At 50.7% G+C, this 22,500-nt stretch overlaps 1 protein-coding gene across 1 annotated transcript in view; it reads right to left on the reverse strand.

Annotated features, from left to right (window-relative positions):
• The window catches only part of LOC311178160 (scavenger receptor cysteine-rich domain-containing protein DMBT1-like), a gene marked incomplete at both ends in the record, with an annotated part of 61,083 nt that overhangs the window by 28,979 nt on the left and 9,604 nt on the right, over positions 1–22,500 (reverse strand). Inside the window, 13 exon segments of the mRNA XM_084244536.1 lie at positions 1,075–1,434; positions 1,920–2,137; positions 3,496–3,679; positions 5,432–5,749; positions 7,445–7,662; positions 9,183–9,416; positions 10,068–10,131; positions 11,580–11,612; positions 12,157–12,522; positions 14,532–14,849; positions 18,584–18,774; positions 20,211–20,358; positions 21,880–21,918. Coding sequence (XP_084100662.1) covers positions 1,075–1,434; positions 1,920–2,137; positions 3,496–3,679; positions 5,432–5,749; positions 7,445–7,662; positions 9,183–9,416; positions 10,068–10,131; positions 11,580–11,612; positions 12,157–12,522; positions 14,532–14,849; positions 18,584–18,774; positions 20,211–20,358; positions 21,880–21,918 — 2,691 coding nt within the window.

A 22,500-nucleotide genomic window follows, 5' to 3' on the forward strand; every position in this document is an offset into this window, starting at 1 on the left:
CAGGGATTTCCCGGTGCCCTGTGGGCAGAGATGAAGAACTCGGCCATCTGCGCACAGCATGTGGTGGGGGCAGGCTGAGGCCTGAATCTGGGCCTCCGGTTCCCTCTCTCCCCTGACATCTCACAGCTCGCTCACCTCTGCAAGGGGGTAGCTCTCTCTTCTCAGCAAACTCCTACTCAGGGACCCCAGCGGCGGAGAGACTGCTTTTCTGGCGAATCTGAGCCCCGCCTCGCTTCTACCTCTCTCCCCATCCTCGGTGCCCCCAGCCCCACCGTCTCGTCAAGCCTCGTGGGCCGCATTGCTGGTGTTGACTAGCAATGGAGAATTTATCCGACGGTGTCCCTATGCGGGTTAAAGAACAGCCAGGATTCGCACATCAGGGACCTAGAACTGGTTGACATGCAGGGAAGAGCAATACCTGTGGGTCCTGCGTCAGCATTGCCATCCACACCTAGTCAAAGACGGACGAGAGAAGGAGGGAATGATGGAGTAAGGCAGTCACGGAGTTCAAAAGAGAAATCAGGTCTTTCTTTTGGGATGAGAATGTTCTGTCCTGGACAGGTGGGAGCTGGTCAGAGCTCAGCCTGTTTCTGCATGGCCTGGGGCAGTGGTGGCGTTTGCTGACGTTTGGTCAGTTATGGACGAAGGGAGCTTTAGTAATAGAGCCCAGTGGGCCTCCCCCTCCCGGGAGGCAGGGGCTCAAGAGCACGGGTTTCTGTGTGACCTTGGACAGCCTCTGAGGATGTCAAGGGTCTCACGTTCTTCGAGACCGTGAAGGGTATCCAAGATCATGACGTGCTGGTTTTAGTGCCCACCACGTGCTGAGCGCCCTTTAGACACCAGCTCCTACTCCCGTTCAGGAAAGGGGACTGTCACCCATGCAGTGGAGGGCTACCCCGGGTTCTGGAGGTCTAATGACCCACACCTCTATCTACCCACCACAGCTCTGCAGGGGGATCCTTGGACATTTTACAGACATGATGATTTGAGAGAAAGAAAACACAGTCGTAAGCACATGGGCTTTAAAAGGTGGCTGGAGGCCGGGATTCTGAGTAACTGCCTGCTGGGGTTGACATCTCCCATCCCGCAGGCTGGGAGCTGGGACTCCTCTGGGGTGCTCACCGGAGCAGATGACGCTGGCGTCCTCCTGGTGCCCACAGTTGTGGGAGAACCAGCCATTGTGCAGGCACTGCCACACCTTGGCCTCCTTCCCTGTGCACTGCACGTCGTCCAGCATGATGTGGCCCATGCCCCCGTCAAAGTAGCTCTGAGAGGGGGCTGACAGGGCCTGGCCGCAGCCCAGCTGCTGGCACACCACCCAGGCGTCCGTCAGGTCCCAGCTGTCGTCACACACCGTGCCCCAGGTGCCGTTGTAGAGGACCTCCACCCGGCCCTCACACCTGTGGCTGCCATTCACCAGCCTCAGCGACACACCTGGGGGCGGGAAAACTGGCTTCTGAGTGACGGGGCTGTCCCCAGACTCCAGGGCCGTCTGCAAAGTGAGAATGTTCTCCAGCCTTTGGCGCATTTTTCCATAATAAACTGCCGGGCTGGAAGTAGGGTGCCCTGTGTCCCGATATGTCTGCAATAGTCCAGGTTTACGCTGTATCAATCAATGCCTGTTACTTATCTTAGGGCCCTTTCAAAAACTCCCAAAGGCAACCTGATTGAAAGGTAAACTACATGGTCACTGCAACCATAAGCTGGGACTGCTGCTCCCCATTTCCTGCTGCAGAACCCAAGAAAAGTGACATGAGCGTCGGGCAGGGTGGGGGCTGGGCTGGGGTGCTGTGAGTGTCAGCGTGGATGTTCCTGATGGGGCAGACTGCGGAGGGCACATTCAGGAAGCATCTCCACTCCTACAGGCAAAGGAGCCAGACTAGGTCTGGCCGCCTCCAGGTATGCGTCAGGATACCCACCGCTCTCACGCTCTTCTTGCTGAACCGTGTTGTACAGCGCATAGAAGCCCGTGTTGGTGATCATGGCGTCACTTCTGAATACCACAGTGACGATGTTCGAGGAGGAGAAGAACGTGAGGTCTGCCCCGGCACAGAACCTGCCCATGGAGAGCGAGGCTCTCTGTCGCCCATCGAACACTTCGATGAAGTCGTAAGGGCACCCGTAGATGTCCTCCAGCCTGAGGGGAAGAAGCAGGGGAAGCTCCTGGAGGGGTCTGGAGAAAGGGTCTAAATAAAATCATCCCCGTGGTATCCAGCCAGCACCTGCGTCCCCCCGGACACCACCACACACACGACCCGGGGACTCGCCCTCCCGCCTCCCCTAGGGGGGTGGCCCCATGCCACTGGCTTTTCATCACCTCTCACCTGTGCCATTTCTGTCACCTGCCAACTGGCCTGATGGCTTTTGGTCTCTCCCACCATCACCCTCTCTACGTTGAAACTCCTACTCTGTAATTCAAACTCTGTACTCCCGGGGGTACGGGAAAGTGCTGGACAGTGTCCATCAGGGTCTCACTGGGCAAAACGCTAAGAAGACCCAGAGCAGGGAGAAACAGGGGTGGCTGTCAAAGTTCCAGGGGCCTGTTGGGTTGGGTAGGACTCTCATCTCCAGCACCCAAAACTACCCGGGGTTAAATCTCGTGTTTCATGTTCGTCTCACCCAACCTCGGCGATCAGAGCTGCCAGCCCTGGCTGGCCCACCTAACGCTGTCTTCACCCTCTTTCCTGTACCATACGCGCACATATTTTTTTCTTCACAGTATTCATCAACGCCCTCCACTGAGTTGTTGATTATTGTCTTCACACCCAGTATATAAACTCCCCTGGGCAGAGAGTTTGTCCCCTTTGTCACTGTAAGCCCATTCCTAGACCTTCCAGGGGCTCAACAAATAGACATTTAAAGAACATCTAATTATCTAACACGATAAAAATGTGAGCTGTGAACTCCTGCATTTAAACAACAGTAGGTAGCCTCCGACGCATACATTATACATCCTCACTGCATGATCTATGCAAACTATACGCATATAGTCTACACACACACAAAGGACATACTTACACTTGTACTCAAACTACTGAATTTTTAAAACCTATTCTGCAGGACACATCGTTCCAGTGAAGTTAAGAACCAAACACCTAAAAATAACCCATTTTTAAATTAAGAAAAAGGGATAACACGAGTGCACACGGTGAGAACAGTGTGGCAATAGCAGGTGAGTGACACTCTGAGAAGTCACTTCATTAGAACACAGGGCGCATTTCACTTGGCAAGACTGAAATGGCATCTAAAAATACGGATACAATTTTGACAAATCTACCGTGAAGCAAAGCTCGTGTGTGTGTGTGTGTGTGTGTGTGTGTGGACATGTGTGCTCATCTTGGACTTCCCAGTCTCAGCACCTTGAGGACTACACTTCTATTATTTATGAAGTTTGTGGCATTTGGTCTAGCCGTCCCACAGGACAAAGACCAGCTCTTCGAGGAAAGCATCTAATCTAATCTGGCCTGTGACGCAGAGAAAGGCGAAGCTGATTACTTCAGACTTGGGATCTTCAGTTCGATGTGGAACTTCTCAGCCACGTGGATCACCCAGACACACTCCACGTCTGTGGGGTAGTTTGCTGGATACCAGGGGCTGGAGAAGGTGCCTGAGAGACTTGAAATCACCCCTCCACAAGAATTACTTCCTCCTGTAGAGGCAGACAAGAGACCCCTGTTGGCTGCATCAAGCATGCACCTTGCATTTTCCCAGATGTAGGATGTACACCCCATCGCGCTCAACAGGGGAGTCACAGGGGGAAGGCCAGGCTGGTGCAGACACAGCTGTGGCTTAGCTGGGGAGTGACTGAACCCCTGAGAGGGGATGAGGGAGGAGGAAAGGTGTGAGGCTGGAGGGCAGGACGCTAAACTCGAGCAGAGGTGAGCCTGAAGAAGGGCCTGAACATGTGGTTTCCTGCCATGCAAACCAGCCCACCTCAGCTGCAGACCATGCACATGCTGTGAGGCTCCACCCCCCGCCCTGCCCCTCGGCCGCCAGGACAGACACGTGTCTACTTGGCTTTTATGCATGATCAGAGAGTCCGTCCTCCACAAGTTATAGTTTCCCTGAAAGCGTTACCTTGTCGCACGGGGACCGGCAGAACTGCAGCTACAAAAATCAAAACCAGAAATAATTAGAAGTGCTTCACATCATCAAATCATCTTATACCCAAGTACACGAACAAAGCTGGGACTGCCCTTGAGTCTTAACACATGGTGTGGATTCACTCGCTGGATTTTTCTCCCCCTCTGGGGTGCCGCCTCTCCCTCCCTCCAGCAGGAAGTCACAGACACAGACAGCGCAGACTCATCGGACCTCAAGGGCCCCGTGGGCAGGGCGGGGAGCAGGCTGGGGGGACCTGGGCACCAGCTGCAGGCACCAGGGCCACGCATGCTCTGGTCAGCTGGGCCTTGTGTTTGGGAGGTCACCGCGGCTCATGACCTGGCGTGGGTGACAGAGAGGGTCTACCCCTCCCCGCCTCCTGTGGGGGCGCGGGCCAAGCCAGGAGGCCACAGAGGAGCCCCAAGTGGCTTCACTTCTCACACGAGTCTGCTCATGCCCCACGGGGAGTTCGGTGCTGCGCATCTCTGTTTCCTGCGAGCTTGTGCTTCCTAACCCTGTCCCCAGAGGCACACCTTCCCCTCTCTCCTTTCCAGATGGAGCCTCCACTCAGCCTGCTGATGGAAACTTCATCCTCCTTCCCTTCCTGCCCTTCCTCACTTTGCTGATCAGAGAGGAGAGTTTTAGATGTTATTTCATTTGGGAAATAAGACTCTTAGCTCATTGTCAGTATTACAGACTCTCAGCCTTGGCTGCACGCTGGAAGCACAGGGGAGTTTTAACCATTACTGGCGAGTAGGTGTGACCCCGGAGATTCTGCTGTGGCTGGCCTAAAGTGCACGCCAGGCATCAGGAATCTCTAAAACTCCCTGGGCATCTGTCCTCCAATGTCCAGGTCAGACAGAGCTTGGACTTCTTATTTCCTTTGCAGAGATCCTAGAAGTTCAGTGTTGGACCTACCTGGGGGTGTGGAAGTCACCTCTGGAGCCCAGTCTCCAGCATCTGCATGCATAAAAGAAGGTCGATTTAGGAAATGTAAATTAAGTTCTATGACGACACAGTGGTGATTTTATAGGAAGAGCAGGTCTGACTTCATGGCACTCAAACAAGAATAATGGCAGGTTTAAATTTTGGAAAAGCAGCTCCAGACCTGGGAGAGGTTGCAGAGAATGGGACCTGCCAATTGTGTCCCCACTATGGCCATCCTCAGAGGGGAGTTGGGCTCCTGGTGCTCTCTGCCAACCTGACTGAAGGGATATTCATGGGCTGGGCCACCCACCGTCATCAGCTCCCCTGGCCTGCTGGGCACGCCTCCCACCCATCACTAAGATGCTGCTGCAAGGTAGGAAAGAACCCCACATAGGAGAGTTACCTGAACAAATGACACCTGCATCCTCGTGGTGGCCACAGTTGTGGTCTGACCAGCCGGAGCTGGGGCACTGGCCAAGGTGGTTCTCATTCCCTGAGCACTGAATGTTGTCCAGGAGGATGTCTCCAGAGCCTGAGCCAAAATGGGCTTTTCCAGGGGCAGCAATGGCCCATCCACACCCCAGCTGTCGACACACGACCTTAGCCTCATTCATATCCCACAGGTCGTCGCACACGGTGCCCCAGGTCCCCTGGTAGAGGACCTCCACGCGTCCAGAGCACCGTCCAGAACCGTCCACCAGCCGCAGCTCTGGCCCATTATCTAAACAGAGGAGGATCTTATTTTAAGTAGGAAGGATATTTAGCTCCCATGTTTGCGGCTAGAGCAAGCATACACAAGAGCAAAGCCTTAGGCTGTCTTGATACCCATAACAGGTTGAGCTTAGGGCTTAAGAGTGAGACAAAGGTGGGTTTGAATCCCAGCTCTACTGATCCCCAGTTTTGTAACCTTTGACAAGTTCCTTCACCTTCCTGGGCCTTAGTTTCCCCATCTGTGAAATGGGGGCTCTAGCAGCACACCACCAGAGGCTGGGGGGATGAGCCAATGAGAGTGTGAGTACAAAGCCAGCCTCAGTACCGAGGACACTGTAGCTTCTGCAGGTCTTGCCATGTGGTCTTCTGTGTCACTATGCTGGGTTACTGGGGAAGTGGATTCACAGCTGCTTTTTTGGACATGTTTTATGCATGAATAAATGCGCATTTACTTTCTTGAAGGCACCTGGGCCAAAAGCGTTTCTATGTTTTCATAAAACTTCATGGGTATGGCTATTTCTGGGATGATGGACTGTGGCCAGCTGGGATGGCCTGTTGGTCCTGGAGACGCCCTGGGGACAGCTTTCTCTACTGTGCCCATGGCTCTGCCACATTGGCCTTCTTTCTGCTTTTCCATCATGTCCAACTCTTTCTTCCCTGAGAGTCTACGCACTTGCTTGCTCTCTGCTGAGAATGCCCCTCACTGTCATTCATGTGTCACCTCTTCAACAAGGCCACCCACTCCCATCCAACCCAAAGTGGAAGCTCTTTCACGCCAAGACAATCTCTATCATCCACGTGGAGTTTAATTCCCAACCCTTATTGCCACCCCAAGTCATCTTATTTATTATTTGTTCCTTGTGTTTTGATCTCTCCACCCCTGTCCTCATTCATACCACTGTAAACTCCATTTAGGAACAGCATTTTGCTGTTGTTCAGGGTTCCCAGCACTTATAACTGGTCTTGACACACAGTAGGACCTCAGTAAATGTTGTTGGATAAGTGAATGGTGATGTTAAGTCAATAAATAGTATAGATTTCAAATCTTGAGCCTTATTTAGCCTCCCTAGAACAAGGTCTCAAACACGCTGTTGAGAGTAAAATATCTATGGAATTCTTTTACTCAGATGCAAAAGCCAAAACCCCTCCCCAAACTGCAGCCAGGAACGGACTACCTGCTTTCCTGGTGACCTGAATTACTGGGACTCCTATTGTCTCTGATGTCCTGCAGCATCAGAGGTCACAACTGAGAGGCAGTATGCTAACTGGCTGCAAGTTGACCTGAATCAGGAATGAGTGCCTCTAGGGCCCTGGTTGAAGGAGTGTCCAAGCCTCTCACTTGAGTGAGTCTAGAGTCTGCTACATGCAAGGTGTGATGTGGGCCTGCTGGTGGATTGAGTCTTCATGAAAGGGTGGCTTCTGGATTTCAGCGCTCTGGGCAGCTCCCCAATGACGGAAGAGATGCAGCCGCAAGAGCTTGTCATACCCTGCAGACAGGAGAAGCTAGTCCATGCATACACAGGCTGGACATTGCTGCCTTATTTCAACTGTTAGTTGGGAAAAATCTAGCTGTTATGAAGCATGGCTTGTGAGGCTAACTGCGAGAATCTTTTAAAACTGAATCCAGACCTCTGCTAATAGGTGGGTCTTCCAAATTAAAAATCCATTGTCTCTTAAAGACCAAAAATCTTCTGAATCTTCCTACCTGCCTCCATTTCATTCTGTGGAATAGCATTGAACAGAGCATAGAAGCCGGTGTTGGTGATCATAGAGTCACTCCGGAACACCACTGTCATGATGTCTGAGGAGGAGAAAAACATCACGGCGACCGAGGCACAGAACTTCCCCATGGAGAGTGAGGCAATCCTGGGGCCATCAAAGATTTCAACGGAGTCATAGGGGCATCCGAGTATGTCCTCCAGTCTGGGGAGTCGAAGTGGAGAGTTGGTGGCAGGTTAGAACCTCCTCAAGCTTACAGTTTTATTAAAAAGTATGATAATCATAGGATTAAAGATTTGGACTCCACACTTTAAATTGCACATAATCTATATAAAATATTAATTAACCTTTATTAACTTGATGCCATACTATCAGAACTCTTATTTGTGTGTGGAATGTGTGAAGTTTATGGTTACAACTTAGCATGAAGACATTTAAAATCATAATGGTTTTGTTTCATCACAACGTACATGGAACATTAGGAAATATAACATCCACTGAAAACACATTCTTAACAGTCAAATCACCCAATGATCAGCTTGTAATTGACAACACAGATTTTCCTACCTCTATATTTTATGACATTGTCAATATCCAAATTCTTAGGAAGAAAAAAATTGATTTAAAAATAAAAACAATGGCAGCATATTAAAGGTATTTGCGTGTTGGCATTATTCACAAGGGAAGCGTATGTGGGGTGACTCTGAGCGGGAGATAATTGAGAATATGATAGGTTTGGGGGGCATGTGTTCAAGGTTCCCACTTCATTGTCCTTAGGGCTTTAGTCAACAAAGGTAGCCAGTGTTTAGGGTATGTTTTGGTACAGGCACGTCTGACGCCAGGGACCCAGCAGTAATTCAGCAGAATTCAACAGTTCAGCTAGAGACAGGTTATCATAGTGCTCCACGGTACTGCTGGGCTTACAGTGCGACGTGTATCATGTACAAGAAGGGCTTCGTGTAGACCTGGCCTGTAGCCTCATGTACAGGTGAAAAGCTGAGTCTTCTACTTCAGGCAGATACAGAGGGTTGACCCTGAGCTAATGCTAAGCCTCAGTGTCCTCATCTCGGGGGACAACAAGGACACCTATCTTGGGACTGGAGTGGTGCTGGAATAGGACAAAGCCTACAAAGGGTGGAGTACAGAGGCTGGGCAGACAGCCAGCACCGAAAAATGCAGGCTACTGCTTTATGTCACAGAGATAAAAAATGACAGTGACATTGGGAAATTTATTCTCCTGCTGTCTCGGGAGGCGATGACTCTACCATCTCCTTTCACTCTGTGGCAACATTTAGAAGACGCAGAGACCACATCACGTGAAGTCAGCGTGTGTGTGTGTGTGTGTGTGTGTGTGTGTGTGAAGTCTCTCCCTGTTTGTTTACAATTTAGATAAAGGATAAAGAAGGTCCAAGAGGATAAATATTGGTATTCAGTGTGCAAGGATAAAACTGGGAAGGAGGGTTTTGTGATCTTCTTAGAAAAAAAATCAAAAAGAGAAACTATCAGAAGAAGATTAAGTCAAATATATTAATAAGCCACTTACTGTGTTTTTCAAGCAAGAAATATCTCATCGGACAGCATGATAAAATAACCTAAACTTCAACTTGGAAAGAACTTTGTGTTCTTCTGGTTTTATCCTTCAATGTTTCCCACTAAAAGCAACAAGTTAATTATGATTTTGCAAACCAATATTCTTAGAATCTTCCCTTAAAGAGTTTTCTTACTTCAAACTTGGGATCACAAGTTCTATGCGGAAGTTTTTATCCACATGGATCTCCCAGACACACTGCATGTCTGTTGGGTAGTTGTCCGGGTACAGCGGACTGGAAAACGAGCCAGAGAAGCTGGAGATGACCCCGCCACAAGAATGGTCTCCTCCTAAAACAACAGGAAAAAGACCGTCGTCCTGTGTCCACACGAAACCACTCACGTCACCCCAGAAGGCAGCATGCCCACAGCTTGGCATGAGGCGGGAAAGGTGTGGAGTTACCATTCCAACTTAAAACAAGTGACTACCTGGAATATGATCCTGAGAAACTGGAGGGAGACCTGAAAAGGAAAAAAAAGAAGGATGATGATGACATGCAGGGGAAAAGGACTGAGTCTCATCTACAAGTCAGTGAAATAGAAAGATTTTCCTTAGAAATATCAATGGACCTAGTGCACTAAGCCTGAGGGTGCTGGGGGAACACGATGTCCCCCCTTATCTGTGGGGGATACATTCCATGGTCCCCAGGGGGTGCCTATTCCTAGTTGCAGGGGTGCAGATACTACCACTCTATTAATATACATGTTCTGTTTTTTCCTACCTGTGCACATCTACACCAGAGTTTAATTTACAAATTAGACACCATAAGAGATTAGCAACAATAACGAATATAAAATAGAACAATTACAACAATGTACTGTAAAAAAATTATGTGGATGTGGGCTCATCTCTCTCTGTCTCTCAAAACATCTTCTTGTACAGAATATTTTCAGGCTGCAGCTAACAGCAGGCAATTGAAACCATGGAGGGCAAAGCTGTGGAAAGTGGGGAGACTACTGTGTTCTCCACATTCTTGTGGCAGACTGAAGGAGGCCTCAGGTCTGGGGCGTACTCCTGTCACGAGGTGGGGTCGAGGTCCCCATCCCAGAACCTGGGTGAGCTCCAAGGCTGCTCTAGCCCATGGCCTGGGGCAAGAGGACACGGTGCTCACGAGACCAACAGCTTCACTTCCTGCCCCTGGACCACTGGGTGCTCCTGGCTCCCCGGGCCTCCTCACAGGCTCTGACTCCCTGCTGGAGACCATGTGAAGACACCCCGAGACCACCTGGACAGGAGGGGCCGCGGAGGAGCGGGGTACATGAGTGAGCCGTCCTGGACCCTCCAGGTGGACGCCCCAGGAGCCCTGCTCAGCACCACGTGGGACAGCAGAATCTCTCCTCAAATCTCTGATTCCAAACCAGAGCATACACCTCAATGCTGGTTGGAAACCAGTGGGTTGTGAAGTAGCCATAGTAACCAGAATGGCTTCTCTCCATCAACACGGTCTTCCTCACTTCCCATCATCTGCATAGGTCTCAGCTGAGCTGAGTTCCATGAGGAACTCCCAGGGGAGCCTTCACTGGCATAGTCGCCGCCATTGACACTAACTTTAGCTGGTCCTGCCCTCTCACCCGTGACCCCTACGTGTAAAGCTGGCCCTTCCCCAGAAACGCCAGGTCACATCAAGGTATCTCTAGGCAGGGGCCCGAGAGGTGCTTCTGCCCATGACCTGAGCCTCTGGGTGGCCTCTGGGTGCTATGGGGATACTCACAGACAGAAGGCCAGATCTACAAGTCCCATTCTGTCACTGTGTAATCAAGTTACCTTGAGCAAGTTTCTCGATTGCCCTAATTTTCAGCTGCGAGGATTCAGAAAGGGATCAGAAAGCCCCGCATCTGGCCTGCTGCTCTGCCTCTGTGCATCGCCACGAGACGAGGGGCCTGCCACTCACCTCGGCACCCCGCCGGGTCGCACTGCATGTGCTGCTCTGCTTTCTCTATTCTTTGGTTTGCATTACAGATGAACACCGTTCAGTCCTTAAGTTAAACTATCTTTGAAATAGCAAAAGTCTTAAGATCCCTGAGAGCATGTACTTTGGGGGGAGATGGGTCAGCATCAAAACTGGCTCTGCATTAACTTGCTGAGTGAGCTCAAGAAAGTGCTTTAACATTTTTGCACCTCTTCACAAAATAGAATAGAAAGTGCCTTTTTCCAGAACTGTTTTGTGCATTAGCTGTAACTGGAGTGACTCTTTCCCTATTTTTGCATTAACTTGGCCTGGCCTGTGGGTAGCTGGGACCAGTGCACAGGGTGGTAAGTGAGGTTGGTGCCAAGAGTCTGGCGAGCTGGCATCTGAGCCCAGGCCAGCCCTGGGCATGGGACTAACTTTGTAGGTCTCAGTGTGGCTCTCTGGAAGGCAGGACAAACCAGAGTCCCTACCTCAAAAGATCACTGTAGGGATTAAATGAGATGTGTACGTGAAGGCTCAGCAGTGCCTGGTTCTTAGCGTCTGAAATAATAGCATTTAATGCTATTATTATTTTAATTTTTATTACAACAGTTGTCTGGACTAGGGAAAAACATAAGCACTTACCTGGAGGTGTGGGAGGGGGCAGGTCTTCCGCATCTGAATGTACAAAGAAAGGCGATAAGTCATTCACTCTATTTAGTAAATCCAAAGCCTCCTGGGGTGCAGGTGAGGGCTGAAGGGGAACCCTGAACACCTGAGCTGTCCCCTGGGCAACCCCAGCCTCCTCTGTTAGGGTCCTTGGCCTGGGGGGTGGGAGGTCAGAGGCTCAGAACTAGGTCAACTCTGCTTCATGGCAGGGTGGCCAGGGCTAGATTTCCCTTGGCCCCTCCCCTCATGCTGACCCACCCAGACGGCTTGTTGTGCCAAACTTGAGTCCAATCTGACCTCATTAGTCATAGTCTCTGGGTTGGGGGTCCTGGAATCTGCACTTCAGTGCCCCAGGCAGTGCTGGTGCACACTAACCTTCAAGACTCCCCAGTCAACCTGGAGCTGCCCTGGCAGGGGTGCTGGGTAGGTGCCCCAGGATTATTTGATGAAAGAATGGGCACACGGAGGGATGGTCAAAAGTCCCATTTGGGCTGCATAGTTGCAAAATGTCCTCTGCCACATCAGAAATGGCCTCCCTGGCCGGGGCGGCTACCTGAGCAGATGACGCCGGCATCCTCATGGTGGCCACAGTTGTGTTCATGCCAGCCGGAGTGGGAGCACTGGCCCAGGTAGTGCTCCAGCCCTGAGCACTGGAGGTTGTCCAGGAAGATGTCTCCAGAGCCCTGGCCAAAGTGGGCCTTGCCAAGGGCAGACATGGCCCGGCCGCACCCCAGCTGCCGGCACACGACCTCCGCCTCGTTCAGGTCCCACAGGTCGTCACACACGGTGCCCCAGGCCCCCTGGTAGAGGACCTCCACGCGCCCGGAGCAGCGGCCCGAGCCGCCCACCAGCCGCAGCTCCGGCCAGTCTCCTGTGGACAGAGGTGGGGTGTGTGAGGCGCCTCTGGTCCACCAGGCCTCTGGGAGCAAGATGGTGGGCAGGAAGTAACATGCACTGTCTTGAACCTCGGGACTCGTTCCTCCACTTCTTGTGTGCTCCTGAGTTAGCGCTGCGGGATCTTCAGCCAGTTTAATTTCAGTTCAGCAGCATTGCCTTTCAGGTTAGGTGCTGATGCCATACTTATCAACCAAAGAGATATGGCTCCTGCCCTCAGGGAACCTACAGTCTATTACTAGTTAAATATAAACACCGGCACAATGGTTTCTCAACATGGTAATAAACACAGTGAAGAAAGAGAACAGGTGCTGTGCTCCAAAGAAACTAGTAGTGGGGGTGGAAAGTCTCCTCTTGGGGCAGATGGAGCTGCAGGGGAGAGGCAGGGAGAGGCCTTGGGCAGGAGGGAACAGCTTATACAAGCGGGCCCTGAGATGGCCCTTCACTTCTGCATGTGTCTCTAAAATGTATATGGACTTACCCATACTTTTAAAGTGCATGGATGGACACACACATTTACATGTGCTCTTAAAAACAGGGACTCAAACACACACACACACACACACACACACGCACACACAGAGGTATCATCACATGGACAAAACCCACGAGTAAGTCAAACAAGACTTTCCAAAGCCATCTCCAGTGGTGAAAACTCTGCTGCTTGGACAGTGAACTCAGCCATAAGAACAAATATCCCAAAGGCAATGAAAAACAGCTGATATTTTTTAAGTCCCATAAAAAACGTGTGACCTACCTGGACTGTTAATAATTGACTCTTCAGCATCTGTTTGTGTAGAGAATCAACATGTCAGTATTTTTCAGAAATCCTGATTCTAATCACTGGAAGCAAAGGTTTGAATTACATCCTTCTAAGAGATTATTCATTTGATGTGAGAAAAATTAGTCCCTTGAAAGAACCAAAAGAACCAGACTCATCCCTGGATACAAAACAACGCCTTTCTCTGGTTATTGGTGTTACTGTGTCATGAGAAAATGGCCAGATTCGAAGGCTACATTTGGGGTGACATGACTTGAACTACGCATTTTTGTACCATGTGAATTTCACTTTGGGGGACTTCAGGTTTGAACAACAATCCTCCAGAACATTGAATCTCTGGAATAACAGGCAGCCCATGAAGCTGTAACTAAGTTAGACATGCTGTGTAACAAGACGTCACAGAGTAAAGGGATGGATCCACAAACACAACAGGGCCCTTAGGCCTCACCTCAGGTTAAGCCTCAGGTAGCAGGTGCCGATGTCCTGCCGACCTGCTCCCTATATGGCATCTCAGGGAAACACATGCAGCCTCATTTTATAGTTACTGATTCCTTAAACTCACACCTGGTGTTACAGCTGTCAGTTTATGATAAGCATCTCATTATGGAAAAGATTATTAATAGACACACCAGAGGTGACTAACTCCTAGCTAGCTTTTTGCACATGAGAAAGTCCAAAGCATTTAAAGGAATTGTTACAAGATGAGTAGCCCTTTTAGTCATGGTCTCCTTGGCATTGGGATTGAGTGAGAAACACGGCAGGGAAAGAAGTCACAGACGGGCATCCCTTCTGTCAGCACTACCGAGAGCTTTACAAAGATGGTGTCAGGCTATCAGCAACCCTGCAAGGAAGCAATTCATGTCCTAATTTTCCAGAGGATGATGCAATGGCTCTCAGAGTTTACGTGTCACCCAAAGGCAGACTGAGGGTTGTCACTGGCCCTGAGGTCCAGACTCAGGCCTGTCTGCCTCTGGCCTTTAAGGTAAGTGTCTTGCCAGTCCCCACAGCCAAGCATGCTCTTTGCACATGTCTGTTTTTAGTAAAGCACCCACACCTTTGGCAATTCCTACGACCAATTAGAAAATGAGTGGGTTTTATTGCTAGATAATTAACCAAGTTAGAAGAGATGAAGTAAACATCTAGTGCCATGTGTTTGCAGATCCCGTCTTTGCCCCCGGCTGCCTCTGAATTCCAGCATGGGGTCTTGGAGCACCTGGGGACTGGCAGTGACCACCTGGAAGAGGAGAGGTTACCTGAGCAGATGGCGCTGGCGTCCTCGTGGTGGCCACAGTTGTGCTCCCGCCAGCCCGAGTGGGCGCACTGGCCCAGGTGATGCTCCACCCCCGCGCACTGGAGGTTGTCCAGGAAGATGTCTCCAGAGCCCGGGCCAAAGTGGGCCTTGCCAAGGGCAGACATGGCCCGGCCGCACCCCAGCTGCCGGCACACGACCTCCGCCTCGTTCAGGTCCCACAGGTCATCGCACACGGTGCCCCAGGCCCCCTGGTAGAGGACCTCCACGCGCCCGGAGCAGCGGCCCGAGCCGCCCACCAGCCGCAGCTCCGGCCAGTCTCCTGTGGACAGAGACCGGGTGACTGAAGCCCCTGGGTGCTGCTCACACCCCAGGAGCGGTTGGAGCACCCCAACCCCACATGACCACGAGGGATGGAGAACTGGATAAAAGGTCAGCCAACAAGCCAGACTCCTAGCTGAGGCTGGTAAGTCCCTAAGATTGTCAAAATAATATTCAGGCTAAAACATACTTGGATGGGGACAATTTTGCCAGATGTGTATGCCAATCTGCTGTGACTAAATGCAGAAAATCATTGTAAATAGTTTGCACAGTGATTTGTTATTTTGTGGAGTGATTTGGGTATGTGTGTGCATGCGTGTGTGTGTGTGTGTGTGTGTGTGTGTGTGTAAGTGTATGTTCACCTTTATAGTAACTCGGGAAGGCGAGCAGAAGAGTACCAGTCTGATGGGCTTATGTGTGAACAGGCTGAATATTAGAGACATGAAGGGAGCCACCCCAACCCCACATCTGGTGAGTAGCAGTTCTAATCTCAGGTCTCCTGGCTCCAAAGTTCATTATTATTTCCTTTGCTAGTCCATCTCGCGGTCCCTGGAATGGTGCTAGCACACTCCTTGCTTTGCAAACATCTAATACTGATGCATTTACAATAGCTAAGATATGGAAACAACCTAAATGCCCCAAGACAGATGACTGGCTCAAGAAGAGGTGGCACATATACATGGTGGAATACTACTCAGCAATCAAAAAAAGATAAACTCATGCCATTGGCAGCAACATGGATGGAGCTGGAAAGGATCATGCTCCATGAAATTAGCCAGAAGGAAAAAGAAAAAGATGGGTTGGTTTCACTTATAGGAGGGACATAGGGAAACTAAACAAGATATCGGGGGGAAAAAAGATAAAACTAGCAGGGCAGACAATAAATCAGAGACATTCATCTGGGGAGAGGGAGGGAGAGGGATCAAAACAGGGGCGGGAAGAGCACAAGAAACTATGGTGATTGGGCCTCCGTGGTGGTGCAAGGGGTTAAGACGCAACCTATGAAGCTGTCCGCAGCCACTGCAGCACGAGTTCAATCCCTGGCCAGGGAGCTACCCACATGGCGCAGCAGACCTCTCCTGTCTCCCCGCTGCTCCCCTCAGCAGTGTATTTCAGTCAATCTGCCTGTTCTGCTCCCCACTCTGTCTCTGGTGAATCCTCTCACCCCCACACCTCTGGCCTATACCCCAGTTCTTGTATGAATAAATAAATAAATCTTTTTTTTAAAAAAAAAAGAAACTATGGTGATGGGTCACGGGTGTCTTGGTGGTCAGAATTTTGTGGGGATTACACCTGAAAGAACGAACAATGATGTAAAAATATATATCAATAAAAAAGTCTATTAGTGATGCAGGTAAGTTGATTCTGAGCAGGACTGGCCACATAAAGAAAAGGCAGGTGTCCTCCCCTCCAAGGCACCCGTAAGCTGCCCAGGCTTTGAGGACTCTGAAGAAATGAACTTTGTTCACTCTGGGAGGTCAGAGTCAACCAGAAAGACTGTGGGTGGCCCTCTAAAGTTGGCATCAAGTCAGCTGGCCCAGGGCTAACATTTGAGCTGTGCGACTTGGTCTGCCTTCTGCCCTCGAAACATCCACACACAGAAACAAATACAGCCACTGCGTGGGAGGACCCTTGATAGTGAAGGGACATTTCCAGGGCTTACCTGGCCTGGAGGTCACCACCTTGGGTGTTGCTGTCAGGAGAGCTGTGGATACAAGGGGACACTTCGGTGACACTGGGCACATCAAGATGCAGCACCCTGAGATGTGTCCATTAAGATTCTGCTAATTGTTCTGCCTACACCTTTATCATTGTAGCCCACCCACATCAAACTTTATTTTTATAGGTGGGTTTTGTTTTTTCTCAGGTGGGAAAAACTGTGTGGGATCCAACAGCAATAGCATTCCCTTCTTCTGCCCTGTCACTGGAAATACAATGGCATTTAAATTGTGCCCTCTGTGCCAAGGTGCAAACATTCACAATGAGTGGCCTTTGGGGCAAACAGTGGTTCTGCTGGGTGCTTCTGTTTGGGGAACTTTCTCAAATCGTGGCGTGTTTGATTGTCTTTGATAGAACCAAAGAGTCAGGAAATCAAGAAGATGCAGGGATCCAGGATCCCTGCCACCCCTGGATCCCTGCACCTTGCTCTATTGCTTTACTTTCTTGAGCATCACGGGTATTGCATTTTTATAAATGGAAGGTGTGAGGCAATTGCACAAAGCAGATCTACTGGCACTGTTTTTCCAGCAGCATGGGCTGGCTTTGTGTCTTTGGGTCCCATTCAATTAAGATGTGTTCCTTGCTACGCTGGACATCAGCCTTTGCTACTGAATAGGCTACAATCCCATGCAAACACTTTGGGAACCCAGAATGCATGCCTCGCCACATTGCCAGTGGTCTCAAGCAAAACCTGCAATATCTCCAAGGTGCCTGTGCATGTAACTGGGTCCCAGTGTCAGACTTGTGCAAAAAGTGTGCAGACAGGATCTCTCAGCTATAGCAGATTTGTGCGGGAAACCAGGAAACATACGGGAAGTCAACAGGAGTGGGGGCAGAAGAAGAAACACAGACGAGGGAGGATTACGTAACATTAAACATGACTTACACATCAGGTGTGGGGGCCGTGAGCCTGCGTCTGCAAGTACAGGAACGAACATATGGTCAATAACTCGAACGCCCATGACCCTGACTTTCCCTGGTCCCCTCGGTGACCCAGCCCCTCCCCTGCTTCATTGCCCTTTTTCACGCTTCCCTGCGAGTCACTCCGAGCTTGCTAAAAGAACAGGAGACTTCTGCACAGCATCTGGACGGTGCATGCTGGAGGGAACTCTGCGTGAGTCCCCCAGCCCAACCAGCCCAAGCTCTTTCCTCTCAGTGGTCAACACTGCAGGACACACCCCGGGGCACCACAAGGCAATCACTGATGCGCTCAAGCCTCACTTTCCTCATCTGTAAACGGGGATGAGCCACAGTTGGTGAGAATGATGGCGATAACGCATGTCGGGTGCTTAAAATGTCGCCGGCATATCACAGGCATGTGGTAAACATCAGATTTTGCTCACTGATTCTACTTAAGCCCCTGCCCACAGCGCTTCACCAGAAGCCCTTGGCTTAGCTTCCGTCTGCCTTCTCCCCACACACCTTACAGACCTCTCCCCTGCTCAGACCTCTCCCCTGTGGGGTCCCCTCCCAATCTCTCCACTCCCCTCCCAGCCAGCTCTCAAGTCAGCTGTATGGGTGGCTCCCACCGCGGCTTCCTCACTAGCGTAGCCTCCGGGGCGTCTCTCCCAGTGTCTCTGCTGCGGGGCCTGCCCGCGTCAGCGCTTCGGCTTGTTGGCCTGAGCTCAGTAACTTGTCCTGCCCCTGCATTTTGCCACATGTTTGTCTTGATCGCACATGCTGGGCCGGAGTGGAGGTTGGGAGCCACCACTATGATTAGATTCAGACACCTCCGAAATGGCTGCTTCACTGACTGCCGTGAGGTGCTGGTGTGAACCTAAGCAGCCCGCGAGCATTTAGGATGAGCGACCACAAGCCGAGGCCTTTGCTGCTGCGTCAGGCCGGGAAACCCTCACGTAGGTGGAGGAGGGAGTTTCTGCCGGGGTCCTCATCACCCAGGGAGCTGGGGGCCGAGAGGGTCAGCTCTTGCCCAAAGTCCCAGGGTGAGTGGAGGGACCATAGCTGGCTCCCGCGGACAGGCCAGCTCCAGAGTCCGCTAGCCATCTTCGTTCTCACCTTTGGCGACGGAGTAGTAATAAGCAATGAAGTTCTTCCCTATGTTGTTGAAGCTGCGGAAGTACACGAGGGTCATGGAGCTGGAGGAGGACGAGTAGGTGAGGTAGAAGCCGGAGCAGGTCTTCCCCAGGGACTGTGCCGAGGCTGGCGGCCCATCCAGGATCTCAAAATACTCGTTGGTGCAGTCAAGGCTGGGGGCACAGACACGGAGGGGTGAGTCTCACTCTCTGCGGCAACAGATCCAGGGGTGTGCTGCGAGGCAGACCCCATATATTTTACTGTGAAGAGTGTGGGGAGAGGTAAGGGCCTGTGCTGACACAGTCCAGCACCCTGAGGATGCCTTCTCCCTGGGGAGTCAAGCCTTAAGGGAATGGAGCCGCCACTGCCGAGGCCCCCTGGCCACCCTGAAGCCAAGGGCAGGGCCAGGCCCAACAAGGCAATGATGGAAAGCCCAGAAGAGGCTGGCGGCTGCCTCCCCACCAGAGGGGCTCAGCTCCAGCTGCCGCCAGACAACCTTCCCCGGGCTCTGGCAGTCCAGCTGCCCGAAGCTCGCTGTGGGGAAGTGTCTGATTTGCCGGCTGCTGTTCTGCCCTGGAAGTTTTGTCCAGAGACTGCTAGAGCCAGGAAGTCCCTTCCTTCCACACCGCAGCTCAAGGAGCTGTCCTCCAAGGCATATTCGGATCGAGCACGTTCAAGAGTAAGAAATACTTTAAGTTGTTCCTGGGGAACATTAAAATCTACACTTTCCTGGTTTATTAGGTTGAGGGTTGCCTGGAGTTGCATCTTTAACCAGCAAGTCAAGAGGCAGGCAGCAGGCTATCCTCACACTTTTCTCCTCTCTCTCTCTCTCTCTCTCTCTCTCTCTCTCTCTCTCTCTCTCTCTCTCTCACAGATCCAAAACATAGATTGGACTTCATTTTAATTTAAAAATCAGTGGAAATACACGAAAATCAATATTATTTCTATGTGACAATAACCAACGTGGAAACCAACATTAAAAAGCTCAGTGTCATCGAATGACATGTTGTCAACAGATGAGAGTGAAAGAGGTATTTGGAGATTTTTAACACAGAAAAGCAGGGAATTTTAATAGGCTTGCTTGGCTGCTCTCTGTATCCATTTGAAGTCAGGCTAAAAATGTAGTCAATCTCAAAATGATGTATACACTGTGACTCCAAAACTTTCTGGAAGTGACAAAACTGTGGACACAGAGAACAGATTAGCAGTTGCCAGGACAGGGAGAGGTAGCGGGTAGTTCCTCCAGAGTAGTGGGAGAGTTCTGTAGGTGGGTCGTGATGATGGCCACATTCATCTACGCATGGGGTCAAGTTGCACAGAAGTGCAAACACACGCATGCAGGATCTAGAGCCAGAGAACAACCTCATATGATGTCAACCTCTGGTTTGGGCCACGTTCTACGGCCCTGGGATGCCGCCTCAGGGGAAGCCAGGTGGAGGGGACATGGGACTTTGCATTATTTTTGTAGCTTCCTGTCTGTCTTCCGTGACTTCAAAATAAAAACTTCAAAAAGACACAAAGGACTCTTGCTCATGAAAATCTACCATGGGAATAAATACTTGGCTTCATAAACCGCACAACGTACTTAAGTAACGGAGCTGGGACTCACTTCAGATACGGGAAGGCCAGCAGGATGTGCTCGGATGCGTTTGCCCTGATTTCCCACACGCAGGTGATGTTGTCATGCATCGTGTTCTGCGGCGGGTTCCGAATCGCCCCAGATGAGTTAGTGACGACACCGCCACACTGAGAGTTTTCTAAATGAGAAAGATATTTTAGGATTTTACTTTTTATCAGTGCTCAGTTCGCTAGTTTTGTAATTCACATCTTTTTTCTTTTGTTATTTTTTTTCTCCAAGAGCTTTCATTACTTTGTGGCTGTGTCTTGGGGGCCTACGCCCCCGAGTCTAAAAGGTCTCACAAGCTTAGGGCATGAAAGCAGCTGAACTTGGAAACTTCTCTCACTTCTTTTGAAGATTCTACCACTAACTGCGGCTTGCCGGAACGAGCTGTCACCCACTATCTGCAGATTTCCCCTGGTGGCTCCCTGGCGCTGGGGTCCGCAGTTTTGATGTTTGTCAGTTTAATGAGTGAACTGCTCCACTTTCCCTCCTACAGCTGAACTAGGTGCAGCCTGTGTGTGTGTGAAGATGGCAGGGCTCCGTCTATCGCTGCTTGCCGTTTATTAAATCACACAGTTAATCTCCACCGCCAAGCAGAAAGCAGTTGCCCGCATCACCGGCCCCTCCGACGATGACAAAGTTCCGAGTCCCTGGTCCATCTCTTTGTCCATTTGTTTCTCCATCTGTTTCCGTCTGTCCTGCTTGTCTGCCTCTCCACTTTCCAACATTCAGTCCCAAAGGACTACCTGTGCCATTGGCTCTTCCCCATCGGATTACCGGGCCGTCAGAATGGGGCCCACAGCTGGTTGGCCCTGGGCATCCAGCAATGGCTCAGCCCTAGAATGGCCAGCCAGGCGCTCTGGCATCAGTAGTTTTTTAGCCCTTTATCTCCAAGTGGGGCTAAGAAAGTTTAGTGGAGGTTCTAAGAGCCCAAGATCAGGGTAAGGGCAGAAGGGAAAAAAAGGAAGAGGAAAAAGAGGATGGAGGAGGACAGAGGTTGGCAGAGAAAGGGGGAAAACAAGGTGCTTGTCATGGTGGACGCGGCTGCATGCTGGCGACGCTGCGGTTAATGGCCATGTGCCTGTCCTGCACATGTGGTCTCCATGCCGGGAGGCCAAGAAGGCTGGCGTGGCTTGCTCTTTGGACTAAATAGAAACGGAGTTGGAACCATAAGCTCGTTGACCTCATTAGTGGACTCTCCACTCTGAACACAGGTTCCCAGGGGATGGGATGACCCAGACGGGCCAGCGGTATTTTGCTCAATGTCCTTGAAGAATCTTTTCAGGGCTTGATATTTTTTGTTGATTTTGATTTTCATTTTCTTATAGTTATTCATTTTCCTGGTCCCTTATTTAAGTTTTCTAGATTCCTGCTATGAGTGAGACCATCCAGTATTTTTCTTTTTCTTTCTGGCTTATTTCGCTGAGCATGATCCCTTCCAGCGCCATCCATGTTGCTGCAAATGGCATGTGTTTATCTTTTTTGAATGCTGAGTAATAGTCCATGGTGTATATGGACCACATCTTCTTGATCCAGTCATCTATTTTTGGGCATTTGGGCTGTTTCCTAAGCTTAGCTATTGTAAACAGTGCTGCTATAAACATAGGGGTGCAGGTGCCCTTCGGAATTGATGTTTCTGAGGACACAAAAATCTTACCTGCAGCCATCGTCCCTGCCAGGATGGCCAATGGGCGACCTGTCAATCACACAGAGGACAAGGGACCATCAGCTGGCACTGAGCTTCTCACTCCTGTTGGCACACGAGACTCCAAGGAGCTACTAACGAGCGTGGGGTTCTGGGCTCTCCCAGAACTGCTGAGCCAGCCTCTGAGTGTAGCCAGAACAAGCAGGAGATGTTAATGGGCAGGAGGCAGGAAGCACTGATCTGGAGCCTCCCCAGACTCTGATGCGTTATTCTCTTGTTACATGCACAAGTGAGATATTTTAAAAATTGGGGTTGAAGAAAAGCAAAGCTATGACGTTCTGGGTCCTGTAGCTAATCCCAGTCACTGAAGGTTCGGGAGTTATGAGGCTTCAAGGTAAGAACAGGAGAGGGCTCTGATTCACTGATTCCTTTCACCTTGTGTTGCTTAGAGATGGTGAGTCAGGACCTAAGAGTGCTGAGTGTCCTCTGTGTCCCCAACTTCTCACCTCCAGTGACACCCGGCACAGCACCTGCCTCTGGAGAGTCTCTCCAGGGATGATCACTCCCACCTGCTGGCACTGACAACCTTAGAAGGGACTGCAGAGACCTCACTAGACCCCAGACTCAACTTTG

Source organism: Talpa europaea (assembly GCF_964194135.1).
Source record: "Talpa europaea genome assembly, chromosome: 10".
In the NCBI taxonomy this organism is placed as follows: Eukaryota; Metazoa; Chordata; class Mammalia; order Eulipotyphla; family Talpidae; genus Talpa; species Talpa europaea.